Below are 20633 nucleotides of genomic sequence, written 5' to 3'. Positions count from 1 at the left end.
GCACCACTCACAACTGAAGCAGTGTGAAGTGGACTTGTACTGAAACAGTACAAGTCGCAGTGCCCCGTTACACTTGGTAGAAATTGAAATCCTTCCCACGACCAACATCTCTGAGCGTGTCAGTGGGATAAAACTCAATATCGATTGGGCTCATTTCTTCCCACCTCTTAGAGCATCATTGGGAGGTGGTTGAGCACACGGCGCAGGGACTTGGTAACCAAGCCCTAGACAGGCTCTTGGGCAGTTTTCCTGAGCAACATGCATCTCAGTTGGAGCATTCTGAGGCGTTTGTGCAAGGACAGCAAACGAGGCACATAGCCATGCAACGGTGGAGTCCGTCCTTACGACTCATGATGAGCTTAGGCTTGAGCAGGCTCGTAACGAGGCTCTCAACAGGACTGTTGAGACGCTCCCCGCCCGGCCGTTTCAGCTAGGCCCATTCAAATTAAACATACAAACGTATTTAAAAAGTAGTAGTGGGATATCAACTTTAAATCCGTTTTTCTTTTAATTTAAAAAAAATGTGTTGTGCGAGTAAAATATAATTAGAAGCGGAAATACAAAACAAATAAATACAATTTAAGAAATAGTTGTGACGGTATCAGTACCCATTTTTAGTTTTTTCTGAGAAAGTAATTTTGTGTAAAAGAAACCGGTGGTACACCAATCGTTCTTTCAACTTCGGAAAAGCAGCGGGTTTGGTCAAGCGTATAAATATGTTATGACAAAAGAGTTTCTCTTCAGTTTGAAATCCGTGCAAAAATAAATGGCGTGCAGTAGCCTGCCTACGTCTCAACTTCTAATGGATAATTGATCACCCTAAAGCGTGCTTATTTCTACTTGATGCAATTTCGAGAATAACGTTTATTTCACACAATGGACCGTTTATTAATAGTAGACGAAGGACGAATTTATTCCACATAAACAAATCAGTCTCTTTCTTGCGAATTCGATAGACTTGTGCAAAAGAGCGATATGTCCTGTCACAGCAGCAGCTTTCGTCAGATGCTACAGAGCAACAACACTGCACTTTTTTGCGAAGCGCAACAAAACTGCAGCAACTTCTTCGATACTGATGAAGATGCTGTAAAACTTTCACTGCACAAAATCTTAAACGAGGAATACGCCGACCAGATTACGATTTGCAGGGTGGATACAGGATGATTCGAATAATAGAGCATAATGATACCGCAATTGTTGAAGTAATAGATGCACTGTCTTATCCGCGATAGACCAGGATTAATCGAGGAAGGAAGTTGCTTTAGATGTATAGCATAGGACATAAAACACTATACGTGTGCGCTTGTCCATGCATATCATACTTTCACATGTGTTGCTTTCGTTTGAAGCCAAGTCTTCGTATCTTGGTATTGACATGGTTCGAGATCTGTCAATATATTGAAATACGACAAACTACAAAGACTTCATTACTTACGCCCAGTGTCTGAATCAATGGATGGCCATTGGGTCTGCAGATCCAAAAGTGACCAATTGGCGATGGCACTGAAGACGACAGTATCTGTGAAGTGCAGAAATCACGACAGGTCTGTAGCTCATCGATAAAGTCAATGTACAATGATGTGCCAATAAATTATCACTTCTCGAAAAGCGCGAAAACGAACCTCTATAACGTTTATTTACACATTTTCTGGATGAAAATGTCTCGATAATAGCGAATGAAAATATTTTTGGCAATCATACGTATGACAAACATCAGTTTTCTTGCTGTCCGATCGACTTGCCCAAGCGTACACACAGACGGACAGACGCTTAACTGCAATGGCTGCGTGTCCCTCCCTAACCTAGCCGAAGGCATTTGACACATCCGAGGGAGCTTGCCAGCGAAGATGCAGTTTAATTTTATGTCGTGCCAAGCCTGTCGCATCACGAATCAAGCAAGACCCTGACCCGCGACAGTGGGGTCCGCTGTAACGAGCAATCCTAACACCCAATGCTGTGACACGTTTTGCCTGTGACATAGACACGTCTATCAATTACACACTTTACATTCCTTAAGATCAAACAATACAGAATGGTACAGACTGTCTGGACCGGATGTTTGTCAAAATCCACAGAGCCTTTCCAATTTTTTCTCTATCTGGAGTGGCTCCCTATCTCTTGCAGTGCTCTCTTGGTTAACATTCCATAAGTTTGGAGCGAACGCAAACCTCTTTTAGTGTTTGCGATGGCGCCGCGAAAACACGACGACGTTCGCTGTAGGCTTGTATAAATTTAGCGCCGGATTGTGGTCAACAGCTGAGCTCGGTTCATGGTCTCGTCCGCTATGCAAGCGTGCCGCATGGTACACCATCAAAGCGTGCGTGGGCAGCACGTGAAAAGGAGCATGATATGCAACGAAGAAATTATGTACCGTACTACAATCATTATTCTTTTTGTAAGTGGACCCAGGTCAAATGGTGGAAGAGCTTGCAGTCCTGACGTAATACTATTCCGCAACAGTTGGCATCGAAACTTGAGGTTGTACTTTATGATAATCGATGTGTATGTGTACGTTACTACTAATGTTATGGCAAGCGATTTGCTTCCACATCATCCATATCAAGATCCAGTACATATGTATCCGCCGCATCAACAACAATGCGGCGCAAAATTCTACCATACAAAGCAACGTCATCCTGTTGCACCTTAGATTTTTAAATCTATCTGCACAGGACTGTATTCACTAGCCAAATAAAAGTCCTTTATACATAATTTACATTTTATACCTATTCTCATCATAGTGACACAGATCGATCTCTTTACATGTCTTATACCACGCGCACTCGTTTGGACCGACGTTCAGTACTGTCAGCGTCATCACTTCCCTTGTCTCCAGTTTTACTGCCCTTGCTTTTCGCCAGCGCAGTGTTTGTTGCCTCGGCTTCTGTAAAGCTGTCACCGTTCGAGTGCATCATAAGTGCGTTTAGTACACACGGATACTGACTTTGCTTGGCATGCGCGGCAATTTGGCTAAGTGTAACGTTTACAACAGCGCGTATCGTCTCGCGACTGACGCATGTGTTTAGAATCTCCTCCTTCGGTAGCGGCCGATGCTCCTGCTTCAGTAATAGCGCCGAATTGAGCGTGCGCACGGCGTAGCTTCCAAAAAACGCCTTTCGAAATTGAAAGCGACAGCTTGGGCATGTACTGCGCAGCTTAAGCCACGAGCGAATGCATGTAAGGTGAAATTTGTGACCGCAAGGCAGCGACACAAACTGATCGTCACTGCTTTGGAGCTCACTAAGGCAGATAACACAATCCTGTGCGCATACGGAGCTGGACGCAACGCTCGAAATTGGGCGCTTGGTGCCTGCCTTCGAGGTCACGTCGCTACCGACCGTCCAGGAGGCGAGACTGTCCATTACTGACTTATCAGCAGGCGCAGCATTCTTCAGGTGCGGCGAGATGTAGCGCACCATAAAGCGCACCCACGCAGGCGTGCGAAACATTTGAAGCACGTCACGAATCAACGCATTCTCCGGCGCGACATATTGCACTTCGACGCGGACGGTAATGTCCATCGTGAGACTGAGAAGGCAAATGATTGAATGAAAGTGATCAGCGCGGGAGTCGGGCTGTTCGAAAAGAAAAGTGGACAAGCAGTTGGAGTGCTCTCTAGCCCTAAACCTAGCCCCGCTGACGATTATGACCGCGGTAGGAGAGCCAGGCTTTTGCGGTGTGCGGTGGAGACAACGTCTCAGAGATTCTAAGCTCGTTCCGATGGGTAGCAAAAGGTATGACTAAGACGACAAAAGGCTTCCGAAGTTCGGAATCGGGTACTATTCTCGCAAAAAGGAAATAGGCAGCGCGACGATTTGCTGGCTATCTCGAGCATTTTTTGCAACGTACTACATTTCGTGCCTAAAAATTATTTTGTAGCTCTATCTCTTGTCCGACGTAACGGCCGAAAACCAAATTGATAAGCTTTTTTGTGTCAAGTGCTGGCATGTTTCAGAAGCGCTCGTTTGCGATGAGTCTGGAGAGCAGAGGGACTGCATGGAAGCGGTTACGCATGGCAAGTACTTGCTGGCGTTCAGCCGGACGTACGACCGTACTTGGACCCGCTTGTTTTTTTACCGACGCCGCGACACCAACTTGCTAATTTTGCTCTATATTAAAGGAATAACATTCTGTGCGCTGATACTGCTGCGTGGACTTCGTGGTCTGATTTTTTTAGCTAATCATTTTCATTTAGACGCTACAGATCGCAGATTTCCAGGAACGCGCGGAGCGCGGTGCATGATATTTAGCAAATGCTATAATGGCATTTTTACGGATTGTTTATGCGTCTACAAATTATGCAACACACCAACAAGCCTACGTGCTGTTGTTGGTCTCTTTTTCAGGACCACCAAGGTACCTTCGGCGGGACTGCATCCTTTATAAACGACGGCTCCTCTGTTTTAGCTGTGCTCGTTAAAGTGCCCTTCAGGACTACATGTCGCGAGGAATTTTGATGGTTACACCAGACGACGGCATCGCGACGTGGGAAGGCCTGCGAACGTGCTGGCCAAAACCAGCTGCCACCAAACTAATTCTAAGTCGATCGTAATCAATGAAGGACCGAACTCTACACCGAAGATGAGAATGCCATAGCGCAGTGTAGGTAGGACAGCTACCGCTTCTTCAAATTTTAGCTTCCGCGTCGCCATGGTGCGACAATGGTAGAATGCAGGTACTGTAGAAGATATCGAACACGTGCACATTGAAGTGGCCAAGTGTAACCGAGTTTCGATGGCTTGTTCACAGCGGCAGGACCGCCATGGAACCTTAGTCGCGGAAGCCTGCCCCCTCGAAGATCTGGCGCGTGACAGCTCTGTAAAGGTCTATTAATATCGCTTCTTGCAAGCAGCTTGTCTGTTTTACGCGGGATGGTGAGTTTCTAATTCTACAGAATGCGATCTTGCAAGGGCCTGTCGTTTCGTATCGCGAGAATCTCTCGGCAACCCTATGGTCGGCATGATGGTGTATCCTCAGGTGATGTTCTGCCAGACAAGGATAGGATACTGCCGTGCGTGTAGTGCTGCATGCTAAGGTCTTGGCTAGAAAAAAAGAAACAGCCCGTATTTACTGATAAACATGGATATAGGCGGGGGTAGCGCTAATTGGTTAAGAGAGAGAGGCCTCATTAAAGAATGTAGGCGCGGTTAGCGCCTTTACTAAAAAGCTCTACTTGCAACGATTGTTGCAATAGATACAATGCGCACACCTTTAGATAGTAGGTGAGCACAACGGGAATTCAATTTACGAGAAGTCATTCCAAAATTTCTCAGGATCGCGTTGTGGGAACCTAACCTATTGAAGCCGCAACAAGCGCGAAATTGATAATGCACCTATTAATGGCATGACACCATTTAACAGGTGAAGTCGAGTTCAGGAATATGCGTAGATTTGGTTCATATATCGACACGATGTGCTCAGTTTCCGATAGCAAGCAGTGTAGCCTGTGCCAGCGGCTAAAAGAAAGACAAGTGCACTTGTGAGGCATGCACCTAAAACTACCACATTTTGACGTGAAATGCCACCTGCAGTTAGAGGCATGCGCTATCAAAAGGGCGGCACAAACACCGCGGCCCAGACGCTAAAAAGGACTTGGCGATAACGCTCAAATCATTTGGAGTTTCTTCGATGTCGAAATTTTAAGAGCGCGAGATATTTAGTACCGCGTAAATTTTAAAGGCTATCTGCGTAATCTCTACATATGTCGAGCCTGTCTTTGCGAGGCTACAGCCCGCACCGTGGGCGTTTCCTGTTGCAAACCTCCTTGAGCCACAATAGCAATGACCTGTGCTCTACATCTCTAGAACGTGATCGTATCATCGAGCGCGAAATCGTGGATCTGCAGCACTGGGACCGTCAGCTGCATTCGAATATCGGTAGCAGCTTTCAGCGGCTTCCAACCAAGCGTTTACGCAAGCTAATGACAATTCATTGGGTCCGGTGCGACCTCGCAGCTGGCTGGCGAAAGGAGCTGCAAAAGAATGTGCGCGTGTGTGAGGACTGGATCAACGCCGCGTTTGCACAGCTACCGACGCCGCATCAAATTGAGTTCGTTGACGACGATCTCTACGCCGCTACTAAACGCCAGCGATCAATTGCACGCGCAGCGACTAAGAACGCGCGCGACTTACAGCAGTACTTTAGCAGTGCCGAACTTGTAGAGTTGGTCGTTCATATGGCAATGATGCACTTGCAAACGAAGCAAGTCACTGACGTAGTGTGGCTCGAGCCATCTTGCGGTGACGGCAGATTCCTGACAGCACTGCTACGAGCTGGAGCGCAGCATGTCGTCGGGTATGAGATTGATAAAAGACTTCACGATCTGGCAAGAAATAGTGTGCAGCAAGTTGCGAAGGAAGTTGCTGAGGTTAATGAAGACAGCAAGATCAAAGCACAGGTCCATGCTGGCGATTTTTTGGTGTCCGAGAGCTCAATCTCTAAAGAAAACTTTGTGGTTGCCATTGGCAACCCGCCGTTCGGTGCCAAAGGCGGCGACGGGAGTGATCTTGTTCATAATTTTTACAGACATAGCGCCAGCGCGTGGCGAGCTCGTGTTGTCGCGTTCATTGTACCAGAGAGGTGCTCTCGTCCGAGTTTTGTTAGCGCCACGCTGCGAATGCTTCAGGATGGTGAAAAGGAAGACATCGTATGGACACTTGTGAAAGAGCTGCCTCTTAACGATTTTAGTTTTGAATTCGGTACGGGCAATAGCGCTAAACGCGTACGTCAGCCGAGTAACTTGCAGCTCTTTGCCTGCAGCACTTTATGATGGTTCCAACACTTCGGCTAATATCTGTCCAAGTCTTTTGCCGCTTTGGTGATTCTCATATCGAGTAATGAATGATGCTTAAAAAGCACGAATTTTCGTACTCTTTTCTTGGAAGTCAGAGGAAAATGTCACAAATAATATGATGTTAACTAAATACATTTAGCTGCAATATTTAGGATGCATTTTAGACCATAAATTTGACTTTTGCTCTTAATTTCGTCGTACAAACATGAGGCGGATATTATACAGCTTATTTCAATTTTCTTAGGGCCAACTTACATAAGTGCTTAACAAACGAGACTTGTCGCTTCCAGCCAGCATCAAGATGTTTTGTTGAGGAAGGCTGATGTAACAGGGTATTCCGTTGCATAAATGTCATTTCTATAAGAGAAATATTAAATATTTTTTTTAATAATGGGAAAATAGTAAAGAACTATAAAATGAGGGAACCGGTATAGGCAGACCCCCTCTTGATATAACCACACCCCTCCCCGTCAATTTTTTTTAATTAAATAAAGACTGCGGATTTAAACATACAGTTTCATTATTCCGCTTTATCGCAAAATTGACAATTATTCGTCTTTAGATCCCGTTTGGACTTTGGCACACCCCACTAAATTACATTTGGGAACCGATATGGCCGCACCCCTTGATTATCTACCTGTATTTATGAAGAGTAGCATAATGATAGCAACTTGCCGATAAATAGAATACATTTTGAGAAACATTTATGCAGGCCATCCCAGCTTCAGTAGCTCGAAAGGTCCGCAAAAAGACTTCGCAAATATGTGTACTTTCATGATAGATAGCAAGATGCTTTTTCAACCAAGAAAGTACGAAGGAAAGCCGACAAAAACTGAAAGATAAGAAAATTGTGGCTCATAGTGAGTACAAAAAGAGCACTTAAGATTGTAGGCGGGCACGTCTTAATGCGGCCATGCATTACTTAAGCACACACTATAGTACCGCGAGGAAGCGGTTTGACCGACTTCTCTAACGTGCAGCAAGATTGTTGTGGTGGGCACTTTAGCGACCTCACCCAACGCACTAAGTACTTTGATATACGAGTCGCCACGGGAGTGGTAATCCGGCTCCTCGTGCGCACTTATGAAGTATGAAGAAGTTTTCAAACTGTTATATTTTTAATCGAATTAAATATAAATTTCTCTTTTTAACAATCCTATAATGTCATCTCTGTTGATAAATATTAATATGTTTTGCGAGCGTATCTTTCTAGATGCCTCGCGTAACGGCTGACGCTAGCCGTCATCCCCACTAATGTGAATGCCCTCAGGGCACAATGGGAACCACACCTAAGTAATAGGTAGTAATTGACCATCCAAATACGTACACAAAGTACTTAACACTCCCCCCTTTAAGAACGAGTTTACATTTTGCAAATCCGTCAAAGAGAACAGAGGAACGGCGAGCTGCTTAACACGCCGCTTAATTTTCTCATTCACTTTTGATACCTGTGTGAAACACGGAGCAGAATATGCCACCTAAAAGGGCTAAGTTGGTGGGTCTTCTGCGAGGACACCCACTCAACCACGCGCGAAGCGCATGCACCGCGTTAACACGCCGCCATCCAGTGCCATAGCTACAACGCCGACAGCTACTGCTGCTGTCGCTAACTAGACTGAATGATCCATCCCATTTTCACAGTGAGAATGTCGATCCGTCGCTCGTTGTTGACTACAATGAGTCGACACCGCTGCCGTCACCTCATAGTAGTGATGAGGATAGTGAGCTAATGAGGAAGGATGATGAAACTACTGCCCTTACAAACTTCACTCATTTCTCCCAACATGTAGACAACAAACTTTTCTAATGATGTCTCATCGTCTACGTTAGCTAGCGTAGCGACCATTAATAAGAGCGCTGTGCATAAAGGCTTAGCTGCTTCTCTTTTCGTAAAACCACAACGTATAATGCTCTGACCATTCTTCATTATAGTTGTGACATAGACAAGCCTGAATGTAAGGCTCCCGGGAGGTCAGATGCCACTCCCATGGAGTTGGGCACTGCAGACGTTGCCTGCTATAAATGCGGCAAGCGCGACCATATGATGGCACGCTGCTATGTCAAGGTCTCTGCTGGGGCAAAGGCGCCCAGCAAGAGGATGGATGACCCTCCAAGTGAATCCGGGTGCATCACAAAATTTGTTAAACTCGCGGCTCTAAAACAGAGACCGACGATGTTTGAGTCGCTTTACCAGGATGGCAAGCGAGAAGAGGCGACCGTTCGTTTAGTGAACAACGCGCTCGTAAAGTATGAGGGAGTTCAAGTTGAACTCGCATTCAGCTTTAGACTTCTCCTGTAGAGAGAAAATCACGGTGCTAGGTATGTAGAGTCCGCATGCCCTAATCCTAGGCATGCCGTGGGTGATAAGACATTAATCATGGATAGACTGGCGTGCACTCACAGTTGCGAACACTACGTAGGGCACCGGAAAGGATGTGCTCCTGCGAGAGGCATAAGCAATTGATGTCATGTCGAACACAGTTGAGAGTGCGCTGACGAGATGTCAAACATCACAAAACTCTACCCCGAGCCTTAAGCCTGGTGTACTTAAAAATGTACCGACTGGATGTCAGGTGACCCAAATTTTTACCCCGCTCGTGGAGACTGGGGTAGCGAAAAGAGCAATGACAAGTAGTCATACGTCCGAATGTCCTGCACAGAGCCAAGAGCCTGTGCCAGTAGATAGCGAGTTGACTGGAAGCCAAGAGCCTGTGCCACTAGATAGCGAGTTGACTGGAAGCCAAGCATGGCATGAACCGACATAGCGCCTAGAGCCTGGTGCGTTAGAATAGGTGCGTTAGCTAGGAAAGCAACGGCAGTCAAAGGTCGTGGTGACTCGAAGAGCGAGTACCCGACAGATTAGGATGATCAAAGGCTTATCTAAACGAGTGACCTTTGGATCAGATCCTATTTAAGGGCACGGGCCTTCATACGAGGTATTTGAGGCCGTCAAAGACAATTTGCGGGGGCGTCCTCATTTGAGGTGCTGGGGCAAGTCTTTGAATCTGCCGAAAAGATAGTAAAAGTACCGGAGATGTCGAGGGATCTGTTCGTTGCCAAATTAAAGAAGGTCGCCACACCAGTTCCAAAAGAGAACTTGGTGGACTGTTGCTCGTTGTCCATAATGGACAAGAGCGTCCTAGAAACGGACAAAAGGAAACGGTTCGCTGCTCAAGGCTGAGATGCCTTGACAGACAGTCCGTTCTTTGAGGTTCTGTGGAAACATCGCGATGTGTTCCCAGAGAAAGTGCCGAGCCGTCTACCAGCAGATAGGGACATCGAACACGAAATTGACCTCGAATCTGACACCAAGTATTGTGTGACCAGGCAATGGCCGTTGCCAAAAGAACAAGTCGATTATATCGATAGTTTCTTCGACAAGCGAGCCAAGACGAGACATGTGTGAGACCTTTTGTGTGCGTAAAGCCACAGGTTGATGGTGCGTGGTTAATGCTTACAATAACTGAACACGGCGAACATATCGGCGCAAACGCCAATCCCGCGGAGAGATGTTTTGTTGAACTCCATGGGAAAGTCAACAATCTTTTCCGCGTTGGATTTAAAGGATGGCTACATCAGGTACTCATGAAAAAGTCCGATAAAGCCAAAAAATAACAGTAAGCACCCTAAGCGGTATGCTTTGGGAGTTGCTTGTGATGCTTCAAGGTTATAGAAACCCACCAGGACAATCAACCGAGTGGTGACTCACGTGATGCGTCAGCAACGTGCCTATGAGCTTCATTACTTTGACAATATATTCGTGCTAAGTAGGCCGAGTACGGGCTAAACGAAGAAGAGTCGCACAAGCGTCAATTTGACGCTGTGTTGCAGACTCTGGAGTAGCCCAATTGTGTCCTTCGGACGCACCTGGAAGCTAAGATATATCGCTTTAGCGACAGCGATGGCATGTAATGGCATCAACTGTCACCTATGATTCCTTAAGAATCTGTGTGCCAAATGAGACAGATCTCAAGCTGATGATCCTTCACAAGGTTTATGATGCGCCATCGCGTTGGCATCAGGACCGTGAAATGACATTTTTCTAAGTTTCCGAGGAATTTTGGTTGGTCACTACAATTTCAATGGGTGGCCAACTGTATTCGCTTTTGCGAATAGTGTCAGCGCGTTAAGCCTGCACCGTCCAGCAGTGCACCACTGAAGCCACTACCGATTTCAACGGATTGTTGAGGTCGGTAAGTCTCGACTTTCATGGTTGGCATGCCTTCCGACCAAAAGGGTCGCTTGTGATTATTGTTGACCGCTTGAGCAAAATAGATTATCTAGCGGCTGTGCCGGGATACCATTGATGGTGAACGTACATCAAGGCTGTTTTTTAATCGCGCGTTTAGACAACACGGGTTGCCAGTAGTAATTGTCTTCGATAGAGACCCCGGCTTCCCAGGCACGTTCTTAATCTAGATTTACCAAGTGCTTGGCACCAGATTGGGCATATGCACAGTGGAGCATCCGCAGACCAATTGTCAACTGAGCGTATTGTTCGCGTCACTAAAGACATTTTGCGCAGTGTGTACGCTGCAACACCAAAGCGCAGGAGTGCAATGCTCCCGGATGTTGAGTTTGTGCTATGCATGTCTACAGGCTATACTCCATTCTTAGTGAACGGACTCACACACCCACGCTTCCATTAACACCACGATTGCGTGGTTCAGAGCCTGGTGGGCAGGGAGAGATTGCCGATGGGCTTACTGATATCAGCCTTGCTACCTCGTTTTCGGATTTTGACTTATTTAAACATAAAACGGTCAGAATTACCCTCACAGCAGACACGGAGGCACCACGTGTTTGATCGTGCTGATTATTGACGTGGCGTCACCATCGCTGGTGTAAATTATTGCTCATTTAGAGCAGCGCTTACAGGGAGCTAGTCCGACGAAGTCGCCTTGGGCCCAGACGCCCAGGCGTACAACTTACGGCCCGCAACATCTTCGAGGTACTCTTACACAGGCCCGGTGTTCTGCATAATGCGTCAACTACACCACGTTCTGGGAACGAATTGGAAGCCTCATGTTCATGCTGGTGCGTGATAGTTTTGTCTCCTCGCGCTCTTCCTCAGACGGAGTGTGATATTCATAGCCCACGAACCCCTCGTCTTCAAGAAAGAAGGTAACGGTCACTGACCCAGGATTGGTTGTAATATGAAAAAAATAAGGATGTAAGCTTAACCATAAGGTTAGCTGTTAGTCATTTAACAACATATTTTTCTGAGAGCGTAATGTGTGTCTGTGCCGGTTTGGTAGCAGCATTAAATCTTACTATAATCATGCACAATGCGCCATTTACCATTTGGCATTTTAACTTATAAATGTCGGCGTCGAATGGGGAACTTCAGTTTCTCGTACCATGCCAGCCTCATGCTTAGCACAGAAAAAGTCGTCAATCACGTCACACTGCTCTCTTGGCAAATGCCACTGCAATGATTAGCTTCAGGAACCAAGTCAAGTTTATGATGTACACTGTTATCAGGAGGTTACACAGACGGTGGTTTTGACACATTACGTCTTAATATTCCTTTACTTTAAAAAAGAATAGATCTGAGATATTTGGAAGAATTGATGAACCATTCCGCGCACAAAGTGGTGCCTTTGTTTCCTTAGAACAGCTTCATCTAGAAGCGACGGAGTTTAACTCAGTATCTGGTCGAATGTACACCATCTCAGATAAATCACCAGCATTTAAAGTCTAGCCAAACTCATCGACAGACATGTCGTCTAGCTCCATGAGATCGTGTAGTGTAAAAGTCCTCAAGGCTAAATCACCATCAACATTACCAGTCGCACTGTTAGCAAGTGTATATAGCTGTTCACTAGTATCACTGTGTAAAACTATAGGCACGTAGCATCTCTTAAGCCAACTCGCTTTGTACGCAGGAATAAAGTATAAGCTCTCCGGGCACATGGGGTTTGCCTGTTAGACCGGAACCCATTGATCTAAGCCTCGTTGGGGGAGAAGATGAAGAGCTTCAAGCTGTAATAAAGCATAAAAATATTCGTCATGTTATATGTGCAGGATAACGAAACACATACGTCCGGTTGTCCGTTGCGCAAGTCGCGCAACGCAGTAACCCCACCTTATACCAGAAATCTAGTACGGTGCGGGAAAATTTCGATACCCAGAAGGGGCGGGGCAATCGACTGGTGCAGGGATGGGCTCTATGGAACCTCTAGATAGGTAAGGATCAAAAGGGGCTAGCCTCAAATAGCTCTGTATTCAATAGCACCGGCGTGAATACAAGCTCGGCTTGTTAGTCGCAAGGGCTACTATTGAAGGCTTCATTAAGCCGTGGTCGAATTTTATTGACTCATGAGTGCATTGCAATAATGCTCGACGCCGTTTCCTTATGTGAAAGTAGCGATATACTGAGGCGCCCAAAGCGCATGAAGGTAATTTGATCACTTTCTGCATAGTGGCTGAGACTCGCGTCACCGTACCTAAACTTCCATTGAACTATGGGACGCTGTCTTGTCCTCGACCTGGATTCGAGGTATAATTACATCCTTAGCATGGCCTGGCTTGAACGCCATGAGCCATGAGTTGATTAGGAATCTAAGACGTTAGGCGCCACGCGCAATTTTCGAGCGGATCTTTGGAGAGTCATAAACCCACCTTCGCAAGGCAACAAAAAACTTTTTTGCGTCAGCTACTGACAGAGTCTATCAGTGTGTTAGATATTATGATGTTTTGAGTTGATTAACTGAAATGTTCAAGACGTTATTCGTGAGCATGACTCATTTGTTTGATACAACGGCACGTGGAAAAGAGGGCTTCTAGGCTTTGTGTTCGTGAAGTTTTGAGGCACCTCTCCTACACTGTAATCGGTGTTGTTGTCTAGTACTACTGTTCCCAGTACTAGTGCAAGGCGCCCCGTTACAGCGGGGCTACCTCGCTCCTAAAGTCAGATGATCTTTTAGACTCAAAGATACGCTTTGTTGAACGGAATTAATGAATGTAATAACTTTGTGTGTCGTACGAGCTGGAAGAGCTTACTGAATCCTAGTTCGTGGGACTCAGTGGTCCGTGGAACAAGTGAAAACTAGTACCCGAGAGTATATACTCGAGGAAGGCTTAGTGCTCTCACCAATCGCAGCGCAAGCCTTTAGAAAGATAAAAAGGACTGAACTTTATGGGAGCTTCTAACTGTACATCTTCCCTTGCTAACTGTACATCCCCCTCCACACATATGCTCTATATATTTAAAGAGAATAGGTATTGCCACACATCATTCTTGGTATTGCCATAGCCCTCCCCGTTTGCGGGTTGTAATTAAATAAAACTACACAAAAAATATTTACATTGTACGAGTCATTCCACTGCGTCGTAAAATCAATCGTGATTCCTATAAAATCGTCTTTAGATCGCCATTTTGGCCTTTTGGTACATCATACCTCTTAAATTAGTTTAGAGTCACACACCATAATTATCTACATGAGAGTAGTGACTGCCCGTGGGCACGTCTGAAGCCATGCCTTTGTTCGGTGATGTTAAATGTACTGTTTTTAACAATTGAGAAAAGGCAAAGAGCGCCTGCGCTTGGTTGGCAAGTCATTGAATATGCGAGAAGAAAGTGCAGCAAATCGAGCACGAGGGATAAATTGAGCTGGAATTAGGCGACATGGGTCGCAGATGCAGTTAGTCTTAAGAAGTTAAGCTAACGATAAAGTTTTTTTACTTTTACTTATGCGGAAGTGTATAGTCACCAAGATGTTGCTCCATTTACACTACTCTCATAATACAGAGGTAGATATTCAGAGTGTGTGGCTACACCGGTTGCTTTATATATATAAAATATATGTGAGGAGAAGGGGAGGATGCCCAGTTACTGGTTAGCAGCCCCCTTTACTTATTTATCTAGGCATATATCTGTGTATCTATATATCTATGTATCTGTCTATGTAAAATCTATTTTCTGTTTATAGCTATTGCTATGCTTGGCAAGTCCTTATGTTGTGCCCGATGCGGCCACATCTTCTACACCTTCTGTGCCGGGTCTCTACGAGTGGGATATAGAGTTTACAAGACAAGACAGGTGTAAAAATCAGGAAAGGAGGGGTATTCTTCAAACGGAAAAATGAGAGGTAATGTCAAAGTGCGACGTTTCACGCTGCCTTCACATTGCAGATCATGTGCTAAAGGGAGGGTAGGTGTGTCGATTAAGCGTTGATTATGGGATACTTTATTCAATCCGAAAGTGGTAAATTAGTTAATCACCATCAAGCACGTCACTTGCTCGGGGAGGGAGGCGTCGATTTAGTAATCCAAGTGCGTCGATTAGTAATTCCCTTGCGATAAAACTATCAAATTTCATTATTAATATTACAGAAACTAATAATACAAACATTGCTGAGGACTCATACGGCCCAAAAGATCATGGGTCGTGAAGCTTTGAGGATCAAAACCCATTTTTTGGCACGTTCTGCTAAGTTGGGCATGCCCAATTTCACTTTCATCGCATCATCACCAATACGGCAAGCTTCAATGGCGTCGTCAAACTCGACGAGCCATCTCAAAAGGGAGTCGCCTAAAACTTAGAGATTTCGATCTTTAAGCTTTCGACTCGACGTGGAAGCGTCAGCCCACCTGCAGCATGTAAATGGTGCTGTCTCAAGAGTTTTAATTATTGAGCGCTCGGCTCTCTCAACGCACCCACGCGTTGAGAACATTGTTGGTGAAGCGAGGCTACTTACTCATGGGCCCTGTCGAGTTCGTGTTGAACGAACTAGGCTTTAGCCTCATCTTGCTCGCCACTTGGCAGAGCAAACAACATGGCGCTAACGGCTGGTCCGCCTACGACCAAACTCATCCGTTCGATCGCTCACCATTCAAGATCAATCAAATGAGTAAAGATTTCGTGCGCTGCGTGATAGTTTCCTTGAGGAGATTAAGAACCCCCTTTTTCTTCATCCAAGATTTCCATGTTTGATGGAATGTGCATGGGCCGTTGAACGGACTACGGAGTGCTACCAGGTGTAACAGGGCACTTCACACTAGTACTGAGTACAGTAGTACTAGACAATTCACTGATTACAGTGTAGGAGAGGTGCCTTAAAATTTCACGTACACAATGTTACAGAGAAAGGCTTCTATGAAGTTAAGGTGATTTAGCTTCTAGGGTCTAGACTAGGACTTTAGAATATAGAAAAAGTAAAACTGTATTAATATATAAAGTTTTCTGCGTAACGATCTTCTACCTCCTACTGACTTTATTATATTGATAACTAACTAAGTATGGCAACTTTTTGCGCACCGCACAATCGTGCCTGGCGGGTTTGATTTTAACTCAAATCAACCATCAAGTGAACTGATGTCTTATTGCGTCAATATTACCAAATTTGGCAACATTAGAACTATTAAGTAAACATTTGTAAAGATATTAATTTCGTACTTCTTTCTTTTTTTCCTCTTACAGGAAATAATGTATTATTACTATTATAGGAAACAATACTTATGTTACGGTACATTCAGTCACACCCGCTACATGAGGTGCCTCGATACTTTACGAACATTGATGTGCAGAGCGAGGTTACGAGTAGCTAAGAAGTCTTAGCTACTAGAGATCGACATATAGGCTTCAGCGTAGGGAAAGAAATAAAACTATATTATTAAATTAAGCTCCTATGTTATGAACGTCTACGTGCTAACTTGAATATATTTAATGCTTACAATGTATAGCGCGTCCTTGGGCGTCGCCCAGTCGGGTAGGCTGATTCAAACTGTAATCAACCAATCAACAGAACGTTTGTATAGTCGTCTCAATATTACCAAATTTAATAATGTTGTATAATAAGTTAAAATGATTATAAGATAATAATTTTATGAGCCGGTATAGCCACAAACCCCTTTTGGTATAGCCACAACCCCATCCCATCTTTATTAGATACAAATGTCATAATAATTATTTTCACTGAACGGGTCATTCCACTGCATCGAAAAATTAACCGTCACTCCTTTAGAATCGTTTTTAGATCGCCCTTTTGGCCTTTGGCATCAGACCCCCTGAATTAAATAGGGAGTTGCTATAGCCGCACACCCTAATTATCTACATGAGAGCCCCTGGGCACATCAAAACTGTGCTTTCGCTTGGCAATGTAAATTGTATGGTTTTAACAGGTGAGTTAAATCCAAGAGCCACAGCAATTGATTACAAAACATAAAAAGAGCGAAAAAAGAAAGAGCAGCAAAACGAGCAGCGAGGCAGAAATTGAGCTGAAAATAAGCGATAAGGTCATGCATGTTAGTGAGTCTTTAGAGGTCAAGCTAAAAATGAATTTATTTTACTTTACTTCTACCAGCTTTCGCGGAAGTGCTTGAAATAGGTAATTGTTTGTAACGGGCTAAAGTTGCCCTAACATAATACAATCCTCGTTGCAATCACATTAGCGGGGACGACGGCTAGCGTCATCCGTTGCGTGAGGTATCTAGAAAGACATGCTCGCAATACATATTAGTGTTTATCTACAAAGATGACATTATAGGATTGGTTAAGATACGAAGTTATATATAAAACGATTATCAATAAATTAGTCTGAATAATACATCATACTTCATAAGTGCGAACAAGAAGCCAGAGAACCGCTCCCGTGACGACGTTGGGTGAGGTTGCAAGGGGGCCCACCACAACAACCTCACTGCACGTGGGAGAAGTCGGTCAAACGCTTCCCCGCTGTGCTAGGGTGTGTGCTTAAGTAGAGCGTGGCCGCATTAAGACTTGCCCCCTACACTTGGTAGCACTTGTAATCCGTCCGATGACCCGCATCTCTAAGCGTGTACGCGAGGATGAGCCTCAGTATCGATTGGGCTCATTTCCCCCACCTCTCCGAACATCATCTGGGGTGTGGCAGAGCACTTGGCGCAAAGACTTGGTGAACAAGTCCTCGTGAGCAACCTGCTTTTCAGTTGGAGCAGTTTGTTTTATTCGTGCTCGGAGAGCGGAGAGCCGCGTCCGAGGCAAAGAGCCATGCTGCAACGGAGTCCGTCACTCAGACTCAGGATGAGCCGAGGAGTGAGCAGGCTCAAAGCGAGGCTCTAATTAGACTGTTGAGATTCTCTCCGCCAGGCCGCATCAGCCGAGGTCCATTCGGATGGACCCGCACAAGTTCGATGGAACTGCAGCGCACACGATTGCTCTCTGGCTGCTAGCCGTGGAGCAATTCGGTGTGGCGCAGTTCAGCGATGACGACAGCGGATCGTGTCGTTCGCCATGCCGCATCTGCGCGGTAAGGTCTTAGAGTGGGCTTACTCGGCGCTTTTGGCGGACGTTTGGCGTTTCCTTCATGAGCGATCACTTAGACAAAGATTCGCGCCATGCACAAGCAGACGAACAACAAAGTGTTGCTTCAGGCGCGCTTCTTTGGAGCGCGACAGGCGAAGCAATCTCAACAAGAGTATGTGCAAGAGATGCGCTCGCTGTCGGCGTCCATTACCGTAGGTCCGATTCCGCAGCACATTGAAGTGCCTTATTTTATGAACATACCACGTCATGGCCCATCGCGACAGGCCCTATTCTGTAAAGTGCCGTCGGCAAGAGAGGCAATACCAATTGCTTTAGTTAAGAAGCAATCCTACAACAGTGCCTCGGCAACAGCTTGGTGTAAGCCGTCGACCAGAGGTCAGATACCACTCACGTGGAGTTGGGCAACGCAGACATTGTCTGTTACAAATGCGGCAGCGCGGCCATATGATGGCTCACTGCTACGCCAGGGTCCCTGCTGGAGTAAAGATGCCCGGCAAGAGGACTCCCTTCTCAAACGGCGATGTCAAGAACCAGCATGCGAGACGCATGAGTTCTGCATCGACCACTAAGGAGTCGGAAAATGCAGAAGCGTAGTAGGGGCGGGATTCCCTACTGACGCGGGCTCTGAAGCTACCCCTAAGTTCAGAGTTGTCTAATAAATGGGTAGCATAGTCTCTGAGGTCTCATAATTTTGTACTTCAACCCTGAAGTCTATAGCGCACAATAACGAGGTTATGACCAATTGATAAATGACCCACTTTGTGAATTCGGGTGCATCACAAAAATTGCAAAACTCGATGCTCTTAAATATAGACCGGCGATGTTTGAGTCGCTTTGCCAGGATGGCAAGCAAGAAGAAGCGACTGTTTATTTGGCGAACGGTGCGCTCGTTAAGTCTGAGGGCGTTCAAGTAGAATAAGCTTTCAGCTTAAGTGACTTCAGTTGTAAAGAGAAGTTCACAGTGCTAGGTACAAAGAGTCCGTATGGCCTCATCCTAGGCACGCCATGGTTGGCAAAGTACCAACCATGTGTAGACTGACGTACACGCACAGTTGCTGCTTTCAATAAAGTATGATCTTGTCATGTTTCGGGTGCACCAATTGAGCACTGAACCATTTGTGATTTATAGGGATCACGCATCTTTGCGGATCGCAATAAACTCACCGCACCTCTCGCCTAGAACGGCAAGAAGGCTTATATTCTTCTCTGAATTTAATTTAAAAGTTGAATACAAGCCGAGTAAGTCGAATGTCTTGGCTAAAGCTTTGTCGCGCAGACCATACTTCGAGTCAAGACACCAGGAAAGTATGTATAGTGCTAAAACACAGTCTCAGCCGTCAACGTTGGCAGCCATGAGGGCATACCACGTGACGAGCTCATTTACCTCTGTATAGGAGAGAGCTACAGTCAAGACAAACATTGTCGCCTGCTGTTGGATCACTTAGGTGAACAAAGGGTAACCCTTCCGTCGCACCTGAAAGCTAAGCTAAATCGCTTTAGCTACAGCGATGGCCTGTTATGGCATCAGCTGTCACCTTGTGATCCTTTGAGAATCTATGTTCCTCATGACACAGATATCAAACTGATGATCCTTCACGAGCTCCATGATGCGCCATCAAGTGGGCATCTGAGCCGTGAAAGGACATTCTTACTAGTGTCGGAAGAATTTTGATGAGGACACCTATATTGGTGGGTGACCAACTATATTCGCTCTTGCGAACAGTGTCAGTGCGTTAAGCCTGCACCGTCCAGCAGTGCACCGCTCAAGCCGCTACCGAATACGACGGATTGTTGGAAGTCAGTAAGTCTGGACTTCATGTTTGGCATGCCGCCCGACCAAAAGGGTCGGACGGGGGTTGTCGTCTTTGAAGACAGACTAGCAAAATGGTGCATTTAGCACCATGTAAGACATCGATCACAGGCAAGCAGGCAGCTCTCTTGTTCCTGGATCATGTTTACCGACTACACGGGATGCCCGACTCCATAAATCTGACCGGGATCCACGTTTTACTTTGATTTTTGGCGACATGTGTTCGAGCTGCTAGGTAGCAAGCTCCACATGTCGACCCCAGACCGATGGCCAAACAGAACGTGCCAACCGGGTCGTGGCGGATGTCTTGCGCACTATAGCAACTCCCAATGGGCGGAGCAAGCAATTGCCCTTTGTGGAGTTCGCTGCAACTAATAGTGTCCACGCCAGTATGGGTGAGACCCGCTTTATATTAACGGACTGCGCGATCCTCGGACGCCAGTCTCGTTTGTGCGCAGCCCGAGTCTTAGTGGGGGAGGGCCCCTCACTATGCTCGGTGCGAAAGAGGGACATAGTCTCGTCAATATGACGATGACCCACGAGAGTATCATCTCAAAGACTGAAACTTGCCCTAATGACCCTGCCAGTTTAGCAGTGGTCAATAAAACTACGCCTTATGACCGACCTCTTAGCGGTATCATAGGCGAGTTTGATGCTAAAAGCGTGAGCGAGGCTCAACGCTTTGTGGATGAGCGATTAGCCATCACACGTAAAGTCCGTGACGCAATGGCAAGCGCACAGGACAAGCAAAAAGAATATGCGGACCGAAATGGTCGCAAAAA

At 45.8% G+C, this 20633-nt stretch overlaps 4 protein-coding genes across 4 annotated transcripts; 1 reads left to right on the top strand and 3 right to left on the bottom strand.

Annotated features, from left to right (window-relative positions):
- Positions 1-1316: 1316 nt before the first annotated feature.
- Positions 1317-1816, bottom strand: CCR75_005476 (uncharacterized protein; the record flags this gene model as incomplete). Its single annotated transcript, XM_067963557.1, has 3 exons — positions 1317-1355; positions 1436-1546; positions 1757-1816. 3 exons carry the CDS (start codon positions 1814-1816, stop codon positions 1317-1319), a joined length of 210 nt encoding a protein of 69 aa, XP_067817291.1.
- A 952-nt stretch (positions 1817-2768) lies between these two features.
- CCR75_005475 (uncharacterized protein) lies at positions 2769-3521 on the bottom strand (the record flags this gene model as incomplete). The annotated part of the gene is made up of 1 exon (XM_067963556.1): positions 2769-3521. The coding sequence occupies one exon, from the start codon at positions 3519-3521 to the stop codon at positions 2769-2771; it is 753 nt and encodes a 250-aa protein (XP_067817289.1).
- A 939-nt stretch (positions 3522-4460) lies between these two features.
- CCR75_005474 (uncharacterized protein) lies at positions 4461-4652 on the bottom strand (the record flags this gene model as incomplete). Its single annotated transcript, XM_067963555.1, has 1 exon — positions 4461-4652. The coding sequence occupies one exon, from the start codon at positions 4650-4652 to the stop codon at positions 4461-4463; it is 192 nt and encodes a 63-aa protein (XP_067817290.1).
- Positions 4653-5701: 1049 nt separating this feature from the next.
- Positions 5702-6769, top strand: CCR75_005473 (uncharacterized protein; the record flags this gene model as incomplete). The annotated part of the gene is made up of 1 exon (XM_067963554.1): positions 5702-6769. The coding sequence occupies one exon, from the start codon at positions 5702-5704 to the stop codon at positions 6767-6769; it is 1068 nt and encodes a 355-aa protein (XP_067817287.1).
- Positions 6770-20633: the final 13864 nt, after the last annotated feature.

This window comes from Bremia lactucae, linkage group LG11 (genome assembly GCF_004359215.1).
Source record: "Bremia lactucae strain SF5 linkage group LG11, whole genome shotgun sequence".
In the NCBI taxonomy this organism is placed as follows: Eukaryota; Oomycota; class Peronosporomycetes; order Peronosporales; family Peronosporaceae; genus Bremia; species Bremia lactucae.
Note: the sequence above shows the minus strand (reverse complement) of the source record. Positions and strands in the feature narration are given on the sequence as shown.